The 23,678-nt window shown below is 38.4% G+C and overlaps 2 protein-coding genes across 2 annotated transcripts in view; both read right to left on the bottom strand.

Moving 5' to 3' along the window:
• The window catches only part of LOC133533467 (epoxide hydrolase 3-like), a 33,359-nt gene extending 22,232 nt beyond the window's left edge, over window positions 1–11,127 (bottom strand). Inside the window, exon 1 of the mRNA XM_061872456.1 lies at window positions 10,900–11,127. Coding sequence (XP_061728440.1) covers window positions 10,900–11,100 — 201 coding nt within the window. The 5' untranslated portion in view covers window positions 11,101–11,127. The remainder of the gene's footprint in view (window positions 1–10,899) is intronic.
• Window positions 11,128–12,260: 1,133 nt separating this feature from the next.
• Window positions 12,261–23,678, bottom strand: part of LOC133533455 (uncharacterized) — a 28,123-nt gene continuing 16,705 nt past the window's right edge. Inside the window, exons 9-11 of the mRNA XM_061872438.1 lie at window positions 20,436–20,543; window positions 14,730–14,847; window positions 12,261–12,917 (exon numbers count right to left, since the gene is read on the bottom strand). Of these exons, the coding sequence (XP_061728422.1) occupies window positions 12,608–12,917; window positions 14,730–14,847; window positions 20,436–20,543 (536 nt within the window). The 3' untranslated portion in view covers window positions 12,261–12,607. The remainder of the gene's footprint in view (window positions 12,918–14,729; window positions 14,848–20,435; window positions 20,544–23,678) is intronic.

Here is a 23,678-nt window from a genome sequence, read left to right on the forward strand (position 1 = left end):
CTAGGTGTTGTAAGTACTTGCAGCTTCTGATTCTAAATAGAATTGTTCTTCTTTTTACCTATATTCATCTTTGTGTACAAAGCTGCATTAGGTGCGTCATCTGTGACTTGTGCCTCAGTTTGACCTATAACTGTTTCATGTGCGCATATTTGACTTGCCTAGTTCTCAACTGAGCGTTTCTTCTTTGACCTTAACATCCAACTGGATTGAATGAAATTGAATTCAAGATATTCCAGAGGTAAAGTAAGGACAAGTAAAGTGTATATTAGGAGAATTCCTGGTAATTTCGTCTCTCTTTGTATTCTTTAAAGTATTGTTATTGATATTCTTTAAAGTAAACCTCCCGGCATTGCCTTGAACACTGTTGTTGTGGGTAGAACTATAAAATAAAATCAGTTGTCATCCAACCGTCGTTTTCATACACAACATGGTGGCAGCGGTGGTGTTTTAAATTACGTTAAATCGAGTTTACGTTCGCGTTTGGTGCCTAAAAGTGCAACAAAGTTAGGTATTCAGTGTTTTGTATAGTGATCATACGTAAAGTTAACATGGAACACGCGAGACCGCCGTCGGAGCTCAGTTTGGATGGCAGCCCCGTCAGCCGGGCTGACGCATGGCGGAAATGGAAAACGCAGTTTGTTTTGTTCCTAAAAGCATCTGGGGTGCATAAGGAAGAATCAGCTGTGCAGTCCAGTTTACTCATCAATTTGATAGGGCCGGACGGCTTTGATGTTTATCAAACACTCTCATTCGAAAGCGAATCTGACCGAGAAGACGTCAACGCGGTACTTAAAAAATTTGATGAGTACTTCGGAGTGAAGTCAAATCTAACATTAGCTAGATATAATTTTTTTACAAGGAGTCAGGAACAAGGAGAAACGATCGGCCAATATGTCGTGGCTCTGAAACTACTTAGCAAAAAATGCGAGTTCGGGTCTTTGGAAGATTCGCTTATTCGTGATCGTATAGTTTGCGGCATAAAAAATGGAATCGTGCGCGACCGCCTGTTGCGAGTCGAGGAATTAAGTTTAGATAAGGCGATTAAGATGTGCGAGGCCGATGAGGTGTCGGCCGACGGTAGCCGGTGCTTGGAGTCCCGCGGGGCGGGACCGGCGCGGGTGGACGCGGTGCGCGTCCGCCAGCACGGCGCGCGCGGGGGCCGCCGCGGCCGGGGCCGAGCCGCGGGCGCCTGGGGCGCCGCCACGCGCCAGCCAAGGGCGCAGCCTCGCGCCAGCGCCAGCGCCGGGCAGGATCAGCCGGGAGCGAGCTGTCATGGTTGTGGTATGCAGTGTCTGCCGGGTACGTGTCCCGCAATGAATGTGAAGTGTTATGTGTGTCAAAATTACGGTCATTATGCGAGGCAGTGTAACGCGCCACAAGGTATTAAAAAAATGTACGGCATCGAAGTACATGAAGAGGAATCGGACGGCTACGAGGACGATTGTGAGTTATTTTATGTTTCCGTGGTAGAAAATATTTCGCTTGTAGGACGGTCCGATGATGATGATGATGATCGCGTTTGGTATGAAACTTTGACCCGCGATGGCGGTGGTTCGGAGCGCTTTAAATTAGATTCGGGGGCGGACATTAGCGTACTGTCGTACAAGCGATTTTCTGCCTTAGGGTATAGTGATTCGATTATACAAAACAAGCATGGTGTGAGATTACTTAACTATAGTGAGGAAAAAATTCCTATAAAAGGTATTTGTTATTTAAATTGGTGGCATAAAAATAAAAAATACTATGTTAAATTTGCTATAGCAAGTATTATATGTGAAAGCGTACTGGGCAGACGAGCATGTCGTGAAATGGGATTAATTAAACGGGTTCATGATGTTACATTGAATGATTATAGTGACTTATTTGAGGGTCTTGGATGTTTACCGGGTGAATATAGCATTATCATCGACCCGAGCGTACCCCCGGTAGTGAGCGCGCCGCGAAAAGTGCCGCTCGCGCTGCGCGATAAGTTGCTTGCCGAGTTGAATAGGATGACGGACTTGGGCGTGATAAGAAAAGTGACTCGCCCTACTTTATGGGTTAATTCTATCGTTTTAGCGGCTAAAAAAAATGGAGATATTAGGATATGCCTAGACCCTCGTCCATTAAACTGTGCTATTCGCCGTGCTCACTTTCAACTACCAACAATTACAGAGTTAACTTCAAAATTACACGGAGCATGCTATTTTTCGGTGTTAGACGCAAATTCGGGATTTTGGGCAATAAAACTAGATGACGCCAGTGCGGACCTCTGCACATTCGGGACACCTTTTGGACGATTCCAGTTTACTAGATTACCGTTTGGAATTAATTGTGCATCGGAAGTTTTCCACGCCAAGATGAAACAGTTGCTGGAGAATCTAGACGGGGTCGATTCTTTCATTGATGACATTATTTGCTGGGGTAGAACAAAAGAGGAGCACGACGAGCGGCTGATTGCATTATTAGAAAAAGCGCGTAGTATCAATTTAAAATTTAATAAATCTAAATGCAAAATAGGTGTTGAAGAGGTGACGTATCTTGGTCATGTGTTCAGCAAGAATGGTATGAAACCCGACTGCACTAAAGTTAAAGCGATTATTGAAATGCCGTCTCCCATGGACAAGAAATCATTAGAACGTTTTTTGGGGGCAACTAATTACTTGTCAAAATTTATACCAAGTTATTCAGAGCATACTAAACCGCTAACTAGTTTATTAAGAAAAGATACAACTTGGATTTGGGACGCGGTGCATCAGAACGCGCTTGACAAACTAAAGAAACTGATCAGTGAAAGTCCGGTTTTAGCCTTATACGACGTGCAGCAGCCGGTAGTGCTGTCGGTTGACGCGAGCAGCATCGCGCTGGGCGCGGTTTTGCTGCAAGACGGGCGGCCAGTGGAGTATGCTTCGCGCATGCTCACTGATACACAAACCAGGTACGCTCAGGTTGAAAAAGAGATGTTGGCTATTTTATTTGCTTGCGAAAAGTTTCGCCAATACATTTATGGGAAGAGAAACGTGGTCGTGGAAACAGATCACAAACCACTTGAGAGTTTATTTAAAAAGCCATTAGAGTCCGTCCCAGTACGTTTGCAACGAATGTTATTACGCTTGCAGGGCCTAGATTTATTGGTCACGTATAAACCGGGCAAATATATGTACTTAGCAGACACTTTGTCTCGTGCGTCTTTACCCGAAAAATACGATGAAACTGTAAGCAACGGAATAATGTATCAGGTAGATCTCTTAATGACTGGTGTAAATATGTCAAAAAATAAATTAAGAGTGGTTAAAGAGGAAACCTTGAAAGACAGTAGTTTGGTTAAGTTGTTAAATTACATACACAAGGGCTGGCCGAATAATAAGTACGAAGTGGCTGAAAATGTGAAGTGTTACTGGTCAATGAAGGATGAATTGTTTGTGGTGGATGACATAATATTTAAAAACAGTTTAATTTTAATTCCGAGTTCGATGCGAGCTGAAATGCTCAAGGTCATCCACGATGGACATCTTGGCATTGATCGGTGTAAAAGACGCGCTAGACAAGTGTTGTTTTGGCCTGGAATTAATAAAGAAATTGAAATGTACGTAAAATGCTGCAAAATATGCCAGGATCACTTAAACGCGCCAAGCAGAGAGCCATTAATACCGTTTGAAGTGCCAAATTTGCCATGGTGTCAAGTTGGCACAGACATCTTTGAATATTTAAAAAAATATTATTTAATAATAATTGATTACTACTCGGGATTTGTTGAAGTTTCAAAATTAAATAATTTAACTAGCTCCGCAGTTATACAGGCTTTAAAAGAAAATTTTGCTAGACACGGAATTCCAGAAAAAGTAGTAAGTGATAATGGCACGCAGTATACCAGCAGAGATTTTAAGCGGTTTGCAGCAGATTGGGGGTTCGAACATATAACGACTTCGCCAAATTATGCGCAGGCGAACGGGAAAAGTGAGCGAGCGGTCCAAACTATAAAAAACATATTGAAAAAATCAATTCAAAGCAATACCGATATTCACTTAAATCTACTTAGTTTTCGGAACACACCACGGGAGAACTTGAGTTCCCCCGCCCAGATGCTAATGGGTCGTATGTTGAAATGTCGTCGTTTGCCAGTTCATCCTGATCTGCTGCAGCCTAAACCAGTACCAGCCGATCAACACGGCGTGATTGTTAGCAATCAACAAAAAAGTAAGCGGTACTACGATCAGCGGTGTAAGGCGTTACCAACTTTGAATAAAGGTGATAATGTTATTATACTAGACAGAAATTACAGAACGAGAGGGCAAATTGTATCAAAAAGTAATACACCTAGATCGTATATAGTGAAAAATAAAAGAGGAGTTTATAGAAGAAATAGAAGACATCTCATAAAATGCTTGTCACATGATAGTGACCAAGTCAGTGTTGATCGTAAAGATGAGGGTGATGCGGAACAGGAATTTTCACCTGACATGGACCGCTTTTCGTCTGCGGAGTCATCTGAGGAAACTGTTGTCGAGTCACATTCCCCCATGATAACAATCAGAAAACGACGTGGACAAATAACCGAGTAATCACGTTTTGTCCCGCATCACTCTATACATACATTCAAATGTATTCGTTTTATTTGATATATTATATAAGGCATGCGTATACTTTATTAAGTTAATTAAACCCTATTTATTGGGGTATGTAAGGTCAACAAATTTCATACAAGTTATGTATCTTAGTATTAGTTTGTAATCTTTAAAAGGGGAAGATGTTGTGGGTAGAACTATAAAATAAAATCAGTTGTCATCCAACCGTCGTTTTCATACACAACATGAAAACACTAAGCGCGGAGTATCAATTTAAAATTTAATAAATCTAAATGCAAAATAGGTGTTGAAGAGGTGACGTATCTTGGTCATGTGTTCAGCAAGAATGGTATGAAACCCGACTGCACTAAAGTTAAAGCGATTATTGAAATGCCGTCTCCCATGGACAAGAAATCATTAGAACGTTTTTTGGGGGCAACTAATTACTTGTCAAAATTTATACCAAGTTATTCAGAGCATACGAAACCGCTAACTAGTTTATTAAGAAAAGATACAGATTGGATTTGGGACGCGGTGCATCAGAACGCGCTTGACAAACTAAAGAAACTGATCAGTGAAAGTCCGGTTTTAGCCTTATACGACGTGCAGCAGCCGGTAGTGCTGTCGGTTGACGCGAGCAGCATCGCGCTGGGCGCGGTTTTGCTGCAAGACGGGCGGCCAGTGGAGTATGCTTCGCGCATGCTCACTGATACACAAACCAGGTACGCTCAGGTTGAAAAAGAGATGTTGGCTATTTTATTTGCTTGCGAAAAGTTTCGCCAATACATTTATGGGAAGAGAAACGTGGTCGTGGAAACAGATCACAAACCACTTGAGAGTTTATTTAAAAAGCCATTAGAGTCCGTCCCAGTACGTTTGCAACGAATGTTATTACGCTTGCAGGGCCTAGATTTATTGGTCACGTATAAACCGGGCAAATATATGTACTTAGCAGACACTTTGTCTCGTGCGTCTTTACCCGAAAAATACGATGAAACTGTAAGCAACGGAATAATGTATCAGGTAGATCTCTTAATGACTGGTGTAAATATGTCAAAAAATAAATTAAGAGTGGTTAAAGAGGAAACCTTGAAAGACAGTAGTTTGGTTAAGTTGTTAAATTACATACACAAGGGCTGGCCGAATAATAAGTACGAAGTGGCTGAAAATGTGAAGTGTTACTGGTCAATGAAGGATGAATTGTTTGTGGTGGATGACATAATATTTAAAAACAGTTTAATTTTAATTCCGAGTTCGATGCGAGCTGAAATGCTCAAGGTCATCCACGATGGACATCTTGGCATTGATCGGTGTAAAAGACGCGCTAGACAAGTGTTGTTTTGGCCTGGAATTAATAAAGAAATTGAAATGTACGTAAAATGCTGCAAAATATGCCAGGATCACTTAAACGCGCCAAGCAGAGAGCCATTAATACCGTTTGAAGTGCCAAATTTGCCATGGTGTCAAGTTGGCACAGACATCTTTGAATATTTAAAAAAATATTATTTAATAATAATTGATTACTACTCGGGATTTGTTGAAGTTTCAAAATTAAATAATTTAACTAGCTCCGCAGTTATACAGGCTTTAAAAGAAAATTTTGCTAGACACGGAATTCCAGAAAAAGTAGTAAGTGATAATGGCACGCAGTATACCAGCAGAGATTTTAAGCGGTTTGCAGCAGATTGGGGCTTCGAACATATAACGACTTCGCCAAATTATACGCAGGCGAACGGGAAAAGTGAGCGAGCGGTCCAAACTATAAAAAACATATTGAAAAAATCAATTCAAAGCAATACCGATATTCACTTAAATCTACTTAGTTTTCGGAACACACCACGGGAGAACTTGAGTTCCCCCGCCCAGATGCTAATGGGTCGTATGTTGAAATGTCGTTTGCCAGTTCATCCTGATCTTCTGCAGCCTAAACCAGTACCAGCCGATCAACACGGCGTGATTGTTAGCAATCAACAAAAAAGTAAGCGGTACTACGATCAGCGGTGTAAGGCGTTACCAACTTTGAATAAAGGTGATAATGTTATTATACTAGACAGAAATTACAGAACGAGAGGGCAAATTGTATCAAAAAGTAATACACCTAGATCGTATATAGTGAAAAATAAAAGAGGAGTTTATAGAAGAAATAGAAGACATCTCATAAAATGCTTGTCACATGATAGTGACCAAGTCAGTGTTGATCGTAAAGATGAGGGTGATGCGGAACAGGAATTTTCACCTGACATGGACCGCTTTTCGTCTGCGGAGTCATCTGAGGAAACTGTTGTCGAGTCACATTCCCCCATGATAACAATCAGAAAACGACGTGGACAAATAACCGAGTAATCACGTTTTGTCCCGCATCACTCTATACATACATTCAAATGTATTTTATTTGATATATTATATAAGGCATGCGTATACTTTATTAAGTTAATAAAACCCTATTTATTGGGGTATGTAAGGTCAACAAATTTCATACAAGTTATGTATCTTAGTATTAGTTTGTAATCCTTAAAAGGGGAAGATGTTGTGGGTAGAACTATAAAATAAAATCAGTTGTCATCCAACCGTCGTTTTCATACACAACATTTAGTTTATTATAATTATTAATTTATTAATTAGTTAATTTTTTTAAACCTCCAGGTTTTGTAACATTGGGACCATAGAGTAAAGAGAATGATTAGTCCAAGATTGGGACTACTTATTGGAATTCTAATTTCCCTATTTGAATTTGACTCGTGTTTAATGCTTGCTTCGATTTTAAGAGTAAAATAGAGCAGAGGCTCTGCACTTTAAAATTAATAGAGAAATAATTAGTTCATATCAATCATGTCTCTGTTTACTTTTTTTTGACAATAAATAACAGGGCGGCTACCGGGAAAATCGAAATTCGTCAATTGCGGGCATTTTTCTCTGTCACTCTAATTACGTTTTAATGAAAGTAAAAGAGAAAGATCCCCGCAATTTGCAAATTTCGGTTTTCGCGGTAGGCCCCCAGTTACTAGGTAACAACATTATGAATAAAAAATAGATCTTGACATACGAGGTATATGCAAACTTCTTAAGTTGTATTCATGCCTTTAAATTGTATCCATTTAATAGTGACATCTGGTGATGCAGCTTGCATAATCGATCGTCGCTATCTTTACTTAAAGATGTGCTACAACGGAAAAAAAAGCTACTTTGCCGCATAGATATCTAAATCAACGATTTTTGGTACACAGGTACTTTAGACCAAAACATTTAATTTTTCTCAAGTTCCTAACAATCCCCCCTTAGGGGGGAGTAATAACGTCATAAAATTTTTGTATGGGATTTGAAAAAATTTTTTTTTTAACTTATCGTGTGGGGTATCAAATGAAAGAGCATTATGAGAAGATTCTAGAAATATACTACACTCTTACCTGTTAGCCATCTGTTTCCTAAAAATCTACAAAAACATTTTCGAAACATGCCAAATTTGGGCTCCCCCAGTAGGGAAAGTAGGGAATGCAAACCGGTTTTAACCGAAACCTAAACCGGTTTTTTGACGGAAACCCAAAACCGGGTTTTTAGAATTTGTAAAAACCGGTTTCGGTTTTATTCGGTTTTTTTTATTTACCTAAGTTGCATGTTTTATACATTATAAGGGTATAAATCGGTCCTAAACCGGTTGAATCGATATCAAATTTAATAATGTGGTGTTGTGTTAGTTTGATCATTTGTAACGCTAAATGAATTTTTACGGTACAAAATACAAAAATACGAAAGATTGAAATAATATAAAGTACTGGCAGTGGCAGGACATCCGTGCTGGTGTACGAATTGTATAGTAGTACTTTTTAATAAAAATGGGTATAAAAGGTCTTACTTATAATTTTATTATGCGATGCGCTGTACAAAAATTCCACGTAATCAATTATATTAATGGCAGCTTTAGTCTTTTATTGGTTCGGTGATAAGGACTTACCGACAACCTTTTTTGTCTCTTTCGCACTGATAGGAAAGGGTGGTTCAAACCCTAATTAATAATGGAATTACTTAACTACCTGTGTTTGCCCAGTTTAAGCTAACACCATCAGTTTCTTTTCTAATTGACTTTTCGAGAAGAAGCACGTGACGTGAATTGTTGTATTAGCTTGTTTCATTTATTTCCTACTTTACAAATCCATAATAACTTAGCAAATATTTTATAAAGGAAGGTAGTAACAGTAAACGAATTAACTACTTGAATATATACTAGAAGACAGCGAAAAACTTAGAGCAAGAATTCGGGTTGAGCCATTTGATTTAAGACAAATAACATTAAATTATAAATTGATATTGTCATATATTTAAGAAAAAATGACCTATCCCATCGGTGTGTAACCAACAAACCAAAAAAATAATTTAATAAAATTGGTTTGTTCCTATTCCTAGTTACAAATAACATTAAGTCATTTGACAATAAAATAGTCAGATATTCTGTCTTTAATTTCGTGATAAAATCGTGTATATACTATACTAGCATTCGTTTTTACACGTGAAGCAATCTTTTCTTTATTCCATGGCGATGAATTTAAGAATTGTTGATTCTAAAAACCGTAACAAAAAAAAACTTTTTGGTAAAACCGAAGAAAAAAACCGGTTTTATAAAACCTCCGGTTTTTGCATTCCCTATCCCCCAGGTGAGATGTGGCTCGGGGATTTTTTCTAAAACATACTCCAAACGTCTTGTGATGTCCTCATATCAAACGTAAAATAAAGTAATTTGTAAAGTTTTTTAAGATTTTTAACTTTTTTGTTTTTTTATTTTATTTTTGACCTATGTCTAAAATTGCCGCATATATATCTACATCGAAGCCACTTGGTACACAGGTACTTTAGACTTAAACTTTTAATTTCTCCGCTAGTTCCTAAAAATCCCCCCCATGGGGGGAAAGTTATGACTTCATCAATTTTTGTATGGGATTGGATTTTTCTTCTTCCAAAACCTATCGTGTGAGGTATCAAATGAAAGGGCATAAAGAGACGTTACTAAAAATATATAACACTATCAACTTTTAGCCACGTACTTCCCAGAAATTAAAAAAAAACTTCAGGTTTCATTCTTAGGGGGAGTTCTAGAGTAAGAAAGTAAAAAATTAAAATCTATCGATAATCAATGAAATCGCTTAGTGTTGCGCAGCTCTAATACCTTTTATGACGGCGCGGCGGCGGCGACAGAAGGCTAAGGGGGGTATTTTTAGGAACTAGTGGAAAAATTAAATGTTTTGGTCTAAGTACCTGTGTACCAAAAATCGTCGATGTATATATAGTCCTCCTCGCCGTATCCGACGACGGCGACTCTTTCAACTGTTTTTATTCGGAAACATGGAAAGCTCTAATATGACTTGCAAAGCCAAATTTGGTTTTGAAAATGCGATCGCATGGTGTGCAATGAAGCTGACCAGCTGGGTTGTAGGTATAGGTATATGAGGGCCTCGGTCGCGTCTTACGGAGATGGCGCTTGGCATCCAGGTCTTCCAAGCGCCGCTGCTCGTATTGCTCTACCTTTTTATGCACAGTTTCGCGCCATTCCGTTCTACGCATCGCCAGTTTCTCCCAGGAATCACTCGGTATACCGCAAGTGGTCAGGTGACGCTTGAGGACGTCTAAGGAGGCTAGGGGGGGTATTTTTAGGAACTAGTGGAAAAATAAAATGTTTTGGTCTAAGTACCTGTGTACCAAAAATCGTCGATGTATAATGTATGCGGTGTTTTCCGTTGTAGCACATCCACTATACTAATGTCAACTACATTTCTAAGTGTTGCCCCCTGCTCATGACCATGACCTATATATTCACATCGTAAAATATTGCAGGTTACTAAATTTACAACCTGCATAGGTCGGTACTTACAAGGTACTTACTTGAATTTATTTATCACTCTCAACCCGGAAAGGCTTTTTATACATTGAAAACGGTGAGAGAAATGCTTTCTATTATCCACAGGAGTGCAAAGTAGTTAATTTGAACCAAATTTTATTGAAGTAGTTTTTTCACGTTAGCTGGGGGCTGAGGGCCTACCGCGAACGCGAACCACGTTCGACGTGTTGCCTCAACTTGCCTCCCTGTTACACTTAGCTACGAATTTACAAGTGCAATAGAGAGGCAATACGTCGAACGTGGTTCGCGGTAGGCCCTCTGGACCCACTCGCTACACTCGTCGTTCAATTTGAGAATGTTACGCATGCTCAGGACTCAAAACTTTACCCCCTTGTATGATAAATTCTTGAGGAAGGTTTAGGTTAGGTTAGTTAAATTGTTTTGTGTGACCCGTGCGAAGCCGGGGCGGGTCATTAGTAATCAATTAAATTAATTCGTTTTTAAATTAACAACAGTCAACAAGAAACTCACATTAACTTTAATGTACTTATGTACTCCATATTTAGGGTCCGTTAGGCAGGCCGGCGGTTCCAGTCGCAGCTTCTGGGCCCAAGGATCCGCAAAGGGGTTCTTGACATATCTCACAGCGAAATATCCCAATGTGAGGATACTGTAGTAAACAGTAAGTAGGTTAAACACTACGAAACGCGTGATCGCGTCTAGAACGCTCATGTTGGCGCGGGCACGTGCAGTGATCGCGGCGCCGGCTCTCTGACTGACTCTGAAGTCTGACTATACCTACAGTGACTATTACTGTGTTAAGATTAGGAAGCGCTTTGTAGTTACTTAGCACTATGTACACGTCCGCTACTTGCAGCGTCTAGTAGCTCGATTCTGGCTAGCTAGTAACATGACTTGCTTGAATTTGCCAAGAAGAAATCTGTCGATAGCGTAGTATTGATGAGAAAGTCGATACCTTCTATCTATACCCAGGGGCGTAGCTACCGCCGTATCTGCCGTATCAATTATATGGGGGCCCTCGGGCCACGGGGGCCCCCAACGTGCGTTTTTGTGAGAAATCTTTACCCTTCCTAAGGGCCCTCAAACAAATTTTTATACGGGGCCCCGGCAAGGTACGCTACGCCACTGTCTATACCGACTCGGTACACGACTCGGAAATCCTCAGAGAAGCCAAAGTTCGCAGATTGCGGACATCTTTCTCTTGAGCGACAGAAAAAGATGCCCGCAATTTGCAAACTTTAGTGTTCGCGGTAGGCCCTCTGATAATCGCATATAAACACGACGACACCGAAGGAGATCTTTTAACATCTTGGGGTCAGAGTTCACCTTATAGAGGTATCACTACCATAGTACTCAATAAAAAACTAGCTAACTCCATCACAGGTATTTAATTCATCTCAAACATTCACCACAACAATGGCCAAAAAATAAGTCTTCAAAAACAAATAAATATCATTACATAAATGAATGATAAAGCGTATTTTATTTATCTCATAGCACACTTTAGATGCAGATATTCTTATGTAGGTACAGTCGAGGGAATTGATCCTTTAGCAGTTTACGGTTCATCACTTTACATTGGCCAGTTCTTCGCATAAGTATGTACAACCAAATTCATTTGAACCGCAAATTGCTAAAGAATCAATTTCCTCAACCGACGGTACAATCTGACTACTGCTAAAAAGACAGCCCTTAAGAGGGGGTTAACGCAAAGACTATATTTGCAACGCAGACTCTAAGCAAAACCAAAAAGTTAGCTAGACAGAAAAAATCATGAAAAAATTCTTTATTTTCAAATTCTTGGCTTTACATTATTCTTACAGACCGTCTGTTTTAAGCCCTAAAATGTCATTTTTTTACTGACTGCTATGGATGGGATTAGCCCATTTTCCTCAAAAATGATTTCCTTCACCTGGCTCGAAAGGTTCCTCTCCGGTTTGAAAGTCACATACTTTTACCACCTACTTCAAGTGATAAAGATTGTTAGCGTTACGTTATGTTAACATCGAGAATCAACCTTTAGAATTAATTATAACAATTCCCTAATCTATTCCGTTTATTTTAATAACGTGACATGTCGTAGAGTCCATTCAATAAGTGGAATTACTGAGGTTTTTACAAGTAACTCCCAACACAGTTACATGTGACATTAGATTCGCTATTCAAACCGTGACATATTGAAAGTTGTAATTCTCAAATCCCTCTATTGTATATCTAATTAGTGTTGCGATTCAATACCCATAGCAATAATATTATTAAACAGCACGTCGACCTCGAGCCTCGGGTCTGGCCGGGGGCCGCGGGGCTCCCGGATGGAGTCCCCCGAGCCGCTCCACGCGTCACACTCGCTCGGAGCTCGCATGTCGAACCTCCCGGCCGACGTGGACGGTATATTTGTACTACACGTCTCCTTCAAAGCCTCCTCTTGCAGCCTTTCCAACGTCTCTTTTTCTATTTGTTCCAGACGATCCAACGCGGTGCTAGCATCCCCTTGTGGTCGTGCTTCAAAGTCGAACTCGATGTCGATGCTAAGAAATAAAAATGAGTAAGTAAATGATGGCAGTTAGGCCCTCAGCACACGGCGTAAGCGTAAGAGAGGCGTAAGCGTATCGTAATACGCGCGTAGAACGAGAGCGCAACGAGCATGAACAACTTCAAACAAGTCCGCACACGAAGCGTCGGCGTAGCGTATGAAATTTCTAAAGCCCCTACGTAATACACGCGTAAAAAACAAAACTTCTGACATAATCAAACAATAAAAAATCTTCACCTGGCGAGAAAATAAGATCGTAGATCGAAGGTATCTGACGCCAGCGACAACATGATTTCAACTAATGAGATGGGTATCACTTATAAAATGATTGGTGCCCAGAACTCTAAAGAGTCAGGCCAAGATACGTTGGCAGCGATTTTGATAATGATAACCCAGACTGTGGAAGTGTTAAGTAAACGTCATAATTTCGTAGAAGTTTGACTTTTAAAATAAAACTTGCACTGTCTAGGCTGCCAAAATCGCTGCCCACCTATCTTGGTTTGACTCTACACGCGTCTCGTACTCGTAATGTTTATAAGATACGCTTACGCTTACGCTCTGTGTGCTGAGGGCCTTAGGGTTATTAGTGTAGGTATCTATTATGGTAATTAGACCAATCGATTTTAGGTAAGTAGGAGATAGAAATAGAAAGCTCTATTTCCACCTATACTATTGGTATGGAAAAAAATATTTGGACAAAAATCTTACAACTTGTTTTGTTCCAAATTGTCTCACGGTGATAATATTGTGATGCCTATTAATAAATTCATTATTTTTAAAGTAAACAACTAACTCAAACACGCACATCCATGTTTACTCATCTTTGTTCACTCAGTCCAAGAGTTAAGTAAATAAGCAATGGGAGAAACCGTTTACACAGTAAGAAAAAACTACCAGTCCACGTGTAAATAGTACAGTGAGCTGTAGAGTTAAGTGACCCACCTGCATAGAAATTTGTTTGCAGGTGGCGTCATGACATAACGTTGAGAAATCGAGTTAAGTACCTGTCAATCCTGTCATCGGTGACCTTCGTGATAGGCTCTAGACTTTCATGTCTCATTATGTCATTATACTCGTATTTATGCCCACGACCACTTTTGGGGACCCACCATTTTTCGAATGCTGTTAATAGGTAGAATTACAGTACAAAATCGAATCAAATGCCGTAACCCAGGTGTACCCAAGTTGGTACAATAGGCAGTAATGGGTTAATAGGGTCAAAAAAAAATTCGTTTGTTAAAACTTGTCCCCAAGTGGTATTTACAATAGTCCTAAGTACTTATATATTAAACATGTTTAAGTGTTTGTCCCAGCGTACGTCGTATATTGTCGATGCTGCCTTTGCTTGTGTGCGTGATGAACCACAGAATTACGCCGCTCCCCCCGCCCCGCTAAGTTCTATTCTATCAACGCCGTAGTTATTCCAGCCAGGCCAGGAGCTTATTTCGTTAGCCGGTTATATCGCGGTGGAAAGACCGTCAGCTGTAAAATGAACAAGTAAAAAATACGCGCCTAACCGCTTTATTTCCGCAAATTATACGTAATGTGTATTGTGTAAATTGCGGGCACCCGAAGTCTTCAACGAATTTATAAACAGAACACGCCCACAGACACAGTCGGTGTTCCCTGGCCTTGTCAAGAGTCAAGAGGTCCCTTATCGGTGAAAGGTGAAGAACCACTGGGCAAGGTGCTCACTTTTCGTCATATCTAAGTCCTCTGACACATGCTACTTTTACTACTTGCATTCTGGTCAGGACGGGTATCATAAAGGATTATAAAATATGAACAATATTAGTGCAAAACTAACCCGGTAAGTTTCCTGAACTGAGCCCAATCCTCCACGCAAGGTGCGCGGGGTATCTCCTTCGCGACAGCGCGCATCGCGTTTTCAACACTCTCACTCACTAACAGCTTCTCTTCTTCTTCTGAAAAATTCAATTATGTATAAATTCATTGCAGTAGAGCACCAACTTTGACGCGACAGATTGTGGAAAGCTATAAACGTAATATTTTCATAGAAAATTGATTTGTCTTGACTTTCCCATAGCAAGTTCGTGCAGACTTGGCTTGGTCCGACCCTACCAACTTCTCAATCTTCAACTGCAATTAGCGCATGAGTCACCTTTTTTACATCACGTGTCGGCTAGTTGTTATACCAACAAACTAAATTTTAAAAAAGTAACATAGATAATTACATCCGAAGTGAACTAGAACTGGGCACCCATACATAGATCTCAATTCTTTTGCCGGCAAAGTAAACAACAACCCATATTCTTAATATTGAACTTTGCTTTTATTTCACATATATTTTCTGATCTTTCGTCAACTGACTTTGCGTAACATATTAAAAGTCGTATTCATCATCATCATAACTTAAGAACTTTGCTCTTGTCGATTGAGGAATTGCCAATCCTGGTAAATTGGGTATTTTAGATAAGGGCACTGGTTTCGAACCTTGGGTTAAATAGGTTTTATCTATGTTAACGGCACCAATCATGGGACATTTAAGAGTAATCTGTAAAATTTCTACCGCTTTATGCTTTAAAAGTTGAATGTCGAATTCGTCCTTTATGTTTTTTGTGTATTTAATGAAAGCTACTGCAATTGGTCTCAATATTATTAACCAATTAAAACTACGGTTTTTTGCTCCAGTCATGGGATGTATGTCGCCATTAATTATCAAACTAACAAATATCAACGAAAAATTCAACTTAAGCAGCTCTTTGGCTCTTGTTTATGGTAAAAGATTGCCAGCGATTAAAAACTGATGGTAAATACTTGTTTTACGGGATTTGTCTATGCCATCCCATTACTGGTGCCTGTTCCATTATAGGGGTGTTTACTAAACATCTTATCAAATAGTTATTAATGGTAGACAAGGCATATTCTGAGGAAAGTTTGAGCATTGTATAGACAGCTGAAGTAATCTTTGAACGGGCCCATTAGGGAATGCAATAACCGGCCAAATTTCATAACCGGTTTCGGTTACGGTTATGCCCGAAAAATAACCGATAATAACTGTTTTTTCGAAAAAAATGTAAATTTACAATCAAGTAAAAATTGCAGTTTTGATGAGAAGTAGGTAAATGCATTATTTGACAAACTTAACCTGACAAAAATATAATAATTTAATAAGGTCGAAATAAATGGCTATTTTATTTTATTTATTAATTTAGGTAAATGCATTTCTATGTTCTAACGTCGAAATACACGGCAAAAAACTCTCTAGCAAGATGCTTTTGTATTTCTTGTGCATTGACGGCTCCATCTATATATTTCAGACAGCCTACAACCTGTGACGACATGCAGCCCCAAATCATCATAGATGGTAGAAGCTTGATCTTGAGCTTAAGACTGTAAAATGCATTCGTTTTCTCGAATGTATTCAGTTCGTTCATTGCCAATTGCGACTTCAAATTTGGATTCATCACTTCATATTATAAATTAAATATTAGACGACCTGTTTTGTCTCACATATAAAATAAGACGTGAGATATATCGTTTAAAACTTTCGCGTTTTGAACACATTTTAAAACATATATATTTAAAACTGGGTCCATCGTGAAACGTGACGTGAGATGTTAATTTTATGACATAATTATATTAAATTAAATAACATTATTACACTTTGTACAACGCAAGATTAAACTGGTTTTAGTGACTTTCTCCCTTATTCATAAACCTGTACTAAAGTTACGATGCCGCTAATAATCGTTTGTCCTTTTCCGACGTATTGGTACGATGGAAAGGGATAAATGATTATTAGCGGCATCGTAACTTTAGTACACGTTTATGAATAAGGGGTAAATGTGTGTAACGTATTTGATTAATCATCAAAGTCAACCTGGGTTAAATACCAGTCTTTGAAATCAGTAATTGTACTTTAAAGTGTGACTAGACGAACTAAAATGCATTGGGGCTCGTACTTTAACATTGTTGTTTTCAGTTAAAAATGAACTTGCTTGTCCATTTTTTAGCAGGTTCGGTGACTAACTCTTTTCTTCTTACGGCAATTATCCACTTAAGTATTTCGTTTTTCTTACTTTTACTATATTTTTGGAAATTTGTAGTTTTTGCAGTCACTATTCTTGTTGTGTGTATCAATGTTTGTACAATTCGCAACAACTCATTTTGTTAGGATCATATTTATCTTTAAGGGGGTCCCTAACGCCAATGACCTTCTATCTGAATCCCTTAGTTTTCTAATGTCTTTTGTAGCTTATCATATTAACAGCAACGGCTGTAAGCATATTTACTTCAAATTTCAGTCTTCGAGATATAGCTGGCATCAAAGTTGAACAATTTTAGGCTAAAATACATGTTTACTGGCCATAACTTTTGTATTCATTAGTTTAAAATTAAAATCTCTGACCAATTTTTAGGGACGTCAAAGACGAACCAAAATGTGTAGTTTTCATACATGTAAAATCCTTCACAGCAATCGAGTAACGAAAAAAGTGTTTTATTAGAAAATGTGTAAAGAATATACTTATTAAAAAAAACACAAAAAAATAAGTGTTCATTTCTTTCAAAATCCGGCAGACCAGAATGGAGATAAAAGATTAAAGAACCGATAGCCGTTTGTCTTAGAATTCTATCTATAGTGCAAATGTAGGAGTAACGACTCAAAACTAGTCAAAAATCGATGTAAACCGCGGGGAACCCAATCAATGTTTACTCCAAAACCTATGACATCTAACAGCTCATGCCGCTCAGAGGCTCTACCGCGATCAATAAAAAACATTTCTGTATCTGCCTCTCTATCGCTTATGCAAGAACGAAAGAGAGGCAGAAAGTTAAATTTTGATTATTATACCACCACCCGGTTTGCACGCAGCGAATAGCGCTAGTTCGACTGTCAATCGTGATCGGGCAAAGGAGGCCTACCGCGAAAACCGAAATTCGCAAATTGCGAAGATCTTTCTCTTTTACTCTCACTAAGATGATTAGAGTGACAGAGAAAAATGCCCTTAATTGACGAACAATTGAAAATCGAAATTTTCACGGTTATAGTCCAGAACCTCAGTTTACAACGTTGAAATTAAAGTATCAATGTAGTCTACACTAGATTTTACAATTACATCGACATAGTGTAAGGTGTACGCCAAAAAAAATAGCAAATCGATGTACAGTTTAACCATTTGGCACACGCATACTAGAAGTCAAAACAAAAATATTGACCCGCAGTTCCTAAAATAATTCCCTCCGGCCGTTTTGGCAACCAAGTTTCGTAACCAGTTGTCAAAAAAGAATATATCACCGTGTTAGGCCACTAGTTGCCCAAAAAGAATATCTATTCCTGTTTGATATCCAGTTACCAACGAAGAATAGAGCTCAGACAGTTAGAGAAAATGTGGCTAGTTTCCAAGGCTTCAAAAACAAACGTACATATAAAAGTACTTGCATACAGTGTTGGGAATTCAAGAATAAAATCATTATTTGAATAAGAATTTGCAAGAATAAAATCATGGTGAAATAAAAAAATTGAGCTTGCACAAGAAATTTATCCTCAGTATGTTGGGTACCGGTCTGAAGTCTGTTCGGAAGCATTCAAGATTCTGAAGCATGGAAATATACACTCCCCTTCGATCTCTGGCGTCTGCAAGAGTTTCTTTGATGTTTCGAAGCTCGACATTTTGCTCTGTTTTGTTTAATTTCAATTACTGTTATACGAAGCGACAATGACAACTCACTTCTTAAAGCAATAAGTCAAACATGTTATTTTTTTATCAATAATATATATATATATAGCTGTGAAATGAGAAAGTCTTATTTGGTGACCAGTTGTAAACAAAGACATTTAATTCCTTTTCGACAACTGGTTGCGAAACTCCACTGTCATCTACGGTAGTTGTGGTTCAGGAATAAATTTTCTTTTTGGGCAACTAGTTGCGTAACAAGATTATTTCTTATTTTTCAACAACTAGTTGCCAGAACGGCCGGAGGGAAATAATTTCCGAGTGCCGAGGCCCCATATTTTTTTGTAAGGTCACTGTGGGCAAGACCGTCTACAAGGCAAGTCCGTCAACACGTTATAACTTTTAAATATGAAAGCGTTTGCCGGTTTAGCGTCGAGTTTATAAGTCAGTTTTTCGCGCTAGTTCCCTCACTCTGGAACAGATGGCGCTGTGACAACGAACTTCAGAGCAACCTGCCTAAACAAGTCATTACGTGTATGGAACTCGAAGTGATAATGCGACGTATAAGTATTTTCCAAAAAAAGGTTTACCACCCCATTTACGTAATATATTAAATATGAAAAATTGTGTTAATTTCGGATCTAAGCCCTATATTAACAAGTTTAGAGTACACTTTTCATTGTCTTGTTTCATTCTTTGTAAGGTATTCGAATACGAACATTTAAGCACCCATTGTATGGCTGATATCGTTACAAGACGGACTAACCTTAAACTACACGGGAAGTCCGTCTACTCGCCGAATTTTAAAAAATACTATTGTCTTTGCTTAATTCATGATTAAAATAGTCTGTCACTATAGCTTAACTATTATTTATGAAATTCTTCATCGTATTTGATTACAAGCGGTCACGTAGGTGAATAATTAACGGAGCTAGAATACTCCGACGTAAAAAATAAATAAAGTATGCCGGTCTTGCCCACAGTCACCTTATGTCAATTTTCTTTTTTTTTTCAGAAACCTATCGATTGCTTGATTGGGGTTAAATATGAGGATATCCCGTATCATTTGTGGTATATTGTACAAAAAACAAATCAGCCATATCGTATCGGGAGGAGCCCAAACTTGGTATGTTTATGAAAATTATTTTTGTTTTAATTTAAAAAATGGTTAAAATGTAATGAAGTGGTATATTTTTAGAATCGCCTCAGAAAGCCCTTTCATAAGATACCACACACGATAGGTTACTGAAAAAAAAATCACATACAAAAAAATAAAGGACTCGGCTCGGAGGGGTCCTAAGGGATTTTTTTTTAGAAACTGTGGGTCAAAATTTTTGTTTTACTTCTGGTATGCGTGTGCCGAATGGCTAAACTGTACATCAATTTGCGGTTTTTTTTCGAAATTGGGCTCTTACGGCTTCCACTAACATAATTATCTACAAGCTAGTGAACTTGGGCGAACCTAGTCATGCGTAGCGTTCACATTCTGTTATACCTACTAAAATGTGTACTTTACTAATTTCCCTATCTGAACAAACTGCACTCTTAAACAACTAATTTTACGTTATATTACATTAGCAATAGATAATACGTATGATCGACTTATGGCAGGTAAACGTGTAGGTACTTAGTTCTGTAGGTAATACACAGAATCTGCGCCAACATATTATCAACTGATTGTTGAACGTACTGACGTTCGGGAAAAACGTTAGAGTCAAACCATATCTTGGTTTGGTTTGAACAAGTTGTACCGAAGTTCGCAAATTGCGGGCATCTCTCTTTGCGCCTTAATTGGAGTTAAAGAGAAAGATGCCCGCAATTCGCAAGCTTAGGAGTTCGTGTTAGGCCCTCTGGCCCATGGGTTGCTCACTTACCCAAATGCGTCTGCTGAGCCGTCTGCGGGCGCCGCAAGGCTCTCGCTATGTTACCGCACACTGGGTGCTGCGAAGTCAATCTGCTGCCACTGTTGCGCCACTCCTCATCTGTACCAAAAAATAACACTTATTTACCTTAAGATTTTACCTTATTCAAGACTAAAGAAAGGATGCTTAGCACGAGGAATTCCGTACAATGTTCAAATTTATTTATTTAAACTTTATTGCACAGAATATATACAACAATGTACAAATGGCGGACTAACGCCGCGGCTTACGTGAGCGAATAACTCGCGAACGTGAAGCGGCGCGGGTGAATTCAATCCTTTGGTACCTACGGAATTGTCCTACGTGGGCGATCTCGTTGTGAACGCGAATGCCGTTGGGCCCCCGCGCCGCGCCGCGTCGCATTCGCGAGTTATTCGCTTACGTAAGCCGCTGCGTTAATGCCAAATGGCATTTTCTACCAGTCAATCATAGGCCCAAACAGAAATACCTAGAATTGGTGCAGAGAAAGAAATATATTGAATAAATAAGAAAAAAACAAACCATACTTATAAACTACATAAATAAATAATAACAATATATACACAACCATATATTTATAGAATACATACTATAAGTATAATAATGATGGATATTATTCGAACTCTTGTTTTAGCAAATGCTTACGTAACATCCGCTTAAAAGAAAACTTAAGTAAGGTCAGTAAGTATGGATAAGTGTAGCTACGAGGCAAGTGTAACTGACTTTCATATTACTTTAACTAATTGAGATATTGATACTGCTATTATCTGTTGTCATGAGTAAATAAACGATCCAATCCAATGTATTACGAGAAGTATCTCACAATTGTTTACGAGTTGCAGCTCACACGAAGCATTTATCTTTATAAAATTCGAAGCATAATCGTCAAATCCGTTTATTGTGAATAGGTAAATACTAAAATAAAAATCTTCAAGTAAATTTTAAAATTTCTTTTAAATAAGGGGAAATAAGGAATTAAGTAATGTGCATTTAAAAACGTAGCCTAAAAAATGAGTGACTGGGAAAGTATGTCTATCTCACTTGAGGCAAGTGTGACTGTGTGTTACACTTGCCCCGTATCAGAGATCGTAAACGATTATTTCTTGTATTATCAATGACTAAGATTTGCCCGCGACTTCGTCTGCGTGGACTTATTAATTTACGTACCTACCTTATTTTTTTATCTCACCGGTATGCCGGCTTAGACAACGAACGCCACAGCGCTATAGAATAGAAGGGTGTTTTTAGTCCGAAGGTACCGCGACGACATGTAGGTACCTATTTATTTTGCCTACGAAGCCGATGGTCCTGAGTTCGAATCCTGGTAAGGGCATTTATTTGTGTGATGAGCACTGATATTTGTTCCTGAGTCATAGGCATTTTCTATGTATTTAAGTATTTGTATATTATATATATCGTTGTCTGAGTACCCACAACACAAGCTTTCTTGGCTTACCGTGGGACTTAGTCAATTTGTGTAAGAATGTCCCTATAATATTTATTTATTTTACTAAATAGAGAAGGTAATTTTTGTTTTGACAAATTATTTTTTCAAAGCTCTACTAAATATTTTTTTCTTTAACGTGTATTTTTTACTTAAAAAAGGTTTTTGACCCCAGCTTGGAACATACAAGCTGGGGTCAAAAACTTGGAGCTGTATATGCCACAGTTACCCCGGATTATATTTTATAGATCATATCAGAAGTATATAGTATAGATCAAAATTAATAAATTATCATCGTTACGTATCATTGTTATTGCATTTTAATATTAAAGACTGTTGTCTAACGTGCACTAACAATGTAGTCACACCTCATTTTGCTGGGGAAGTGTGACTCTGACTCTACTTTCATTAAAGATCTTAAATACCATCTATAAATCATCAAACTAACATAAAACACATTGTTTTCAGCTAAAGTTGAACCTTATAATATTGTACCTTAGGGCACAGTTCGAAATCTAACTTTATGGTCTTGATTTATTAGTTCAAAGTTAACTTTTACAAAAGTATGTCACACTTACCCATATTTACTTTAGTTTAAAATGAGAGCGTAACTCAAATTATATGCTTTTAGGCGGCGGGTACAGGAAAAAAAGATTGTTTTGCATAGAGCCATAAAAACACCCAGTTAAAATAGACGAGATGTGTTATTTTGACATATGACTTGGGGCTTGAACTAGTTGAACTCTTGATGTCGTTGTTGACGCCAATATTACGCACTTTTGCAATTTCACATACTTAATATACGAAGAATTGTTTATCCTCATGGGGATTAGCTAACAAAAAATTGTACAAATTCCAAAACCAGTTGTGAGTTATGACTTATGAACAAACAGCGTACTGACTTTATTAACAACTCGTAAACGTTATTGCAAACACATACATACATATATTATGTTTTCACCACACCAACTGGTAAAGGCCCTATTTGATTGTTCAAAAACGAATGAGAAAGTTGCATTTCATCCACATGGGGACAATGTAATCAGATGCAAATTTTGAGTTGGTTCCTTGTTAGCTGATAGAATTGACTTTTAAATGATAATTTTATAATTACGTTTATTTGGATTTTATTTGGATAGATTGTTTTTTGGTATTTCATAGTTAGTATTTCCTCGCGTTGGTGTGGTCAAGTCAAAAATTTTGTGTTTCAATCGGAGGCAAAGTTTGTTTAACCCTCGTGCCTTGAAACCCTCGCAACGGTCAAGGTCCAACTCCTCGAAGCACTCGCTACGCTCGTGGTTCAATTTTGGAATCTTTCGCTTGCTTGAGTATCAATATTATTACGCTGCAATACTACTGCAGTCGATTGCATTACTGTAGTAAATGCATAAAAAAAAAGATTTATCGAGAAATTCATATTAAATTTGTCATTTCTTGCAGTAATGTCACGCTGCAATACTGCAGCAGTAATGCTGGTGCAGTCTAAATCCGAACTTCACATTTATTTTATGCAACGTAACATTATTAAGATACCTACCTAAGGCTAGTTTGAAGTTAGGTAAACGTGTTTTTGAGGGCATTATGTTTTTAGGGTTCCGTAGCCAAATGGCAAAAAACGGAACCCTTATAGATTCGTCATGTCCGTCTGTCTGTCCGATTCTGTCACAGCCACTTTTTTCCGAAACTATAAGAGCTGTACTGTTCAAACTTAGTAAGTGGATGTATTCTATGAACCGCATTAAGATTTTCACACAAAAATAGAAAAAAAAACA

The sequence above is a fragment of the Cydia pomonella genome, unplaced genomic scaffold (genome assembly GCF_033807575.1).
Source record: "Cydia pomonella isolate Wapato2018A unplaced genomic scaffold, ilCydPomo1 PGA_scaffold_167, whole genome shotgun sequence".
In the NCBI taxonomy this organism is placed as follows: Eukaryota; Metazoa; Arthropoda; class Insecta; order Lepidoptera; family Tortricidae; genus Cydia; species Cydia pomonella.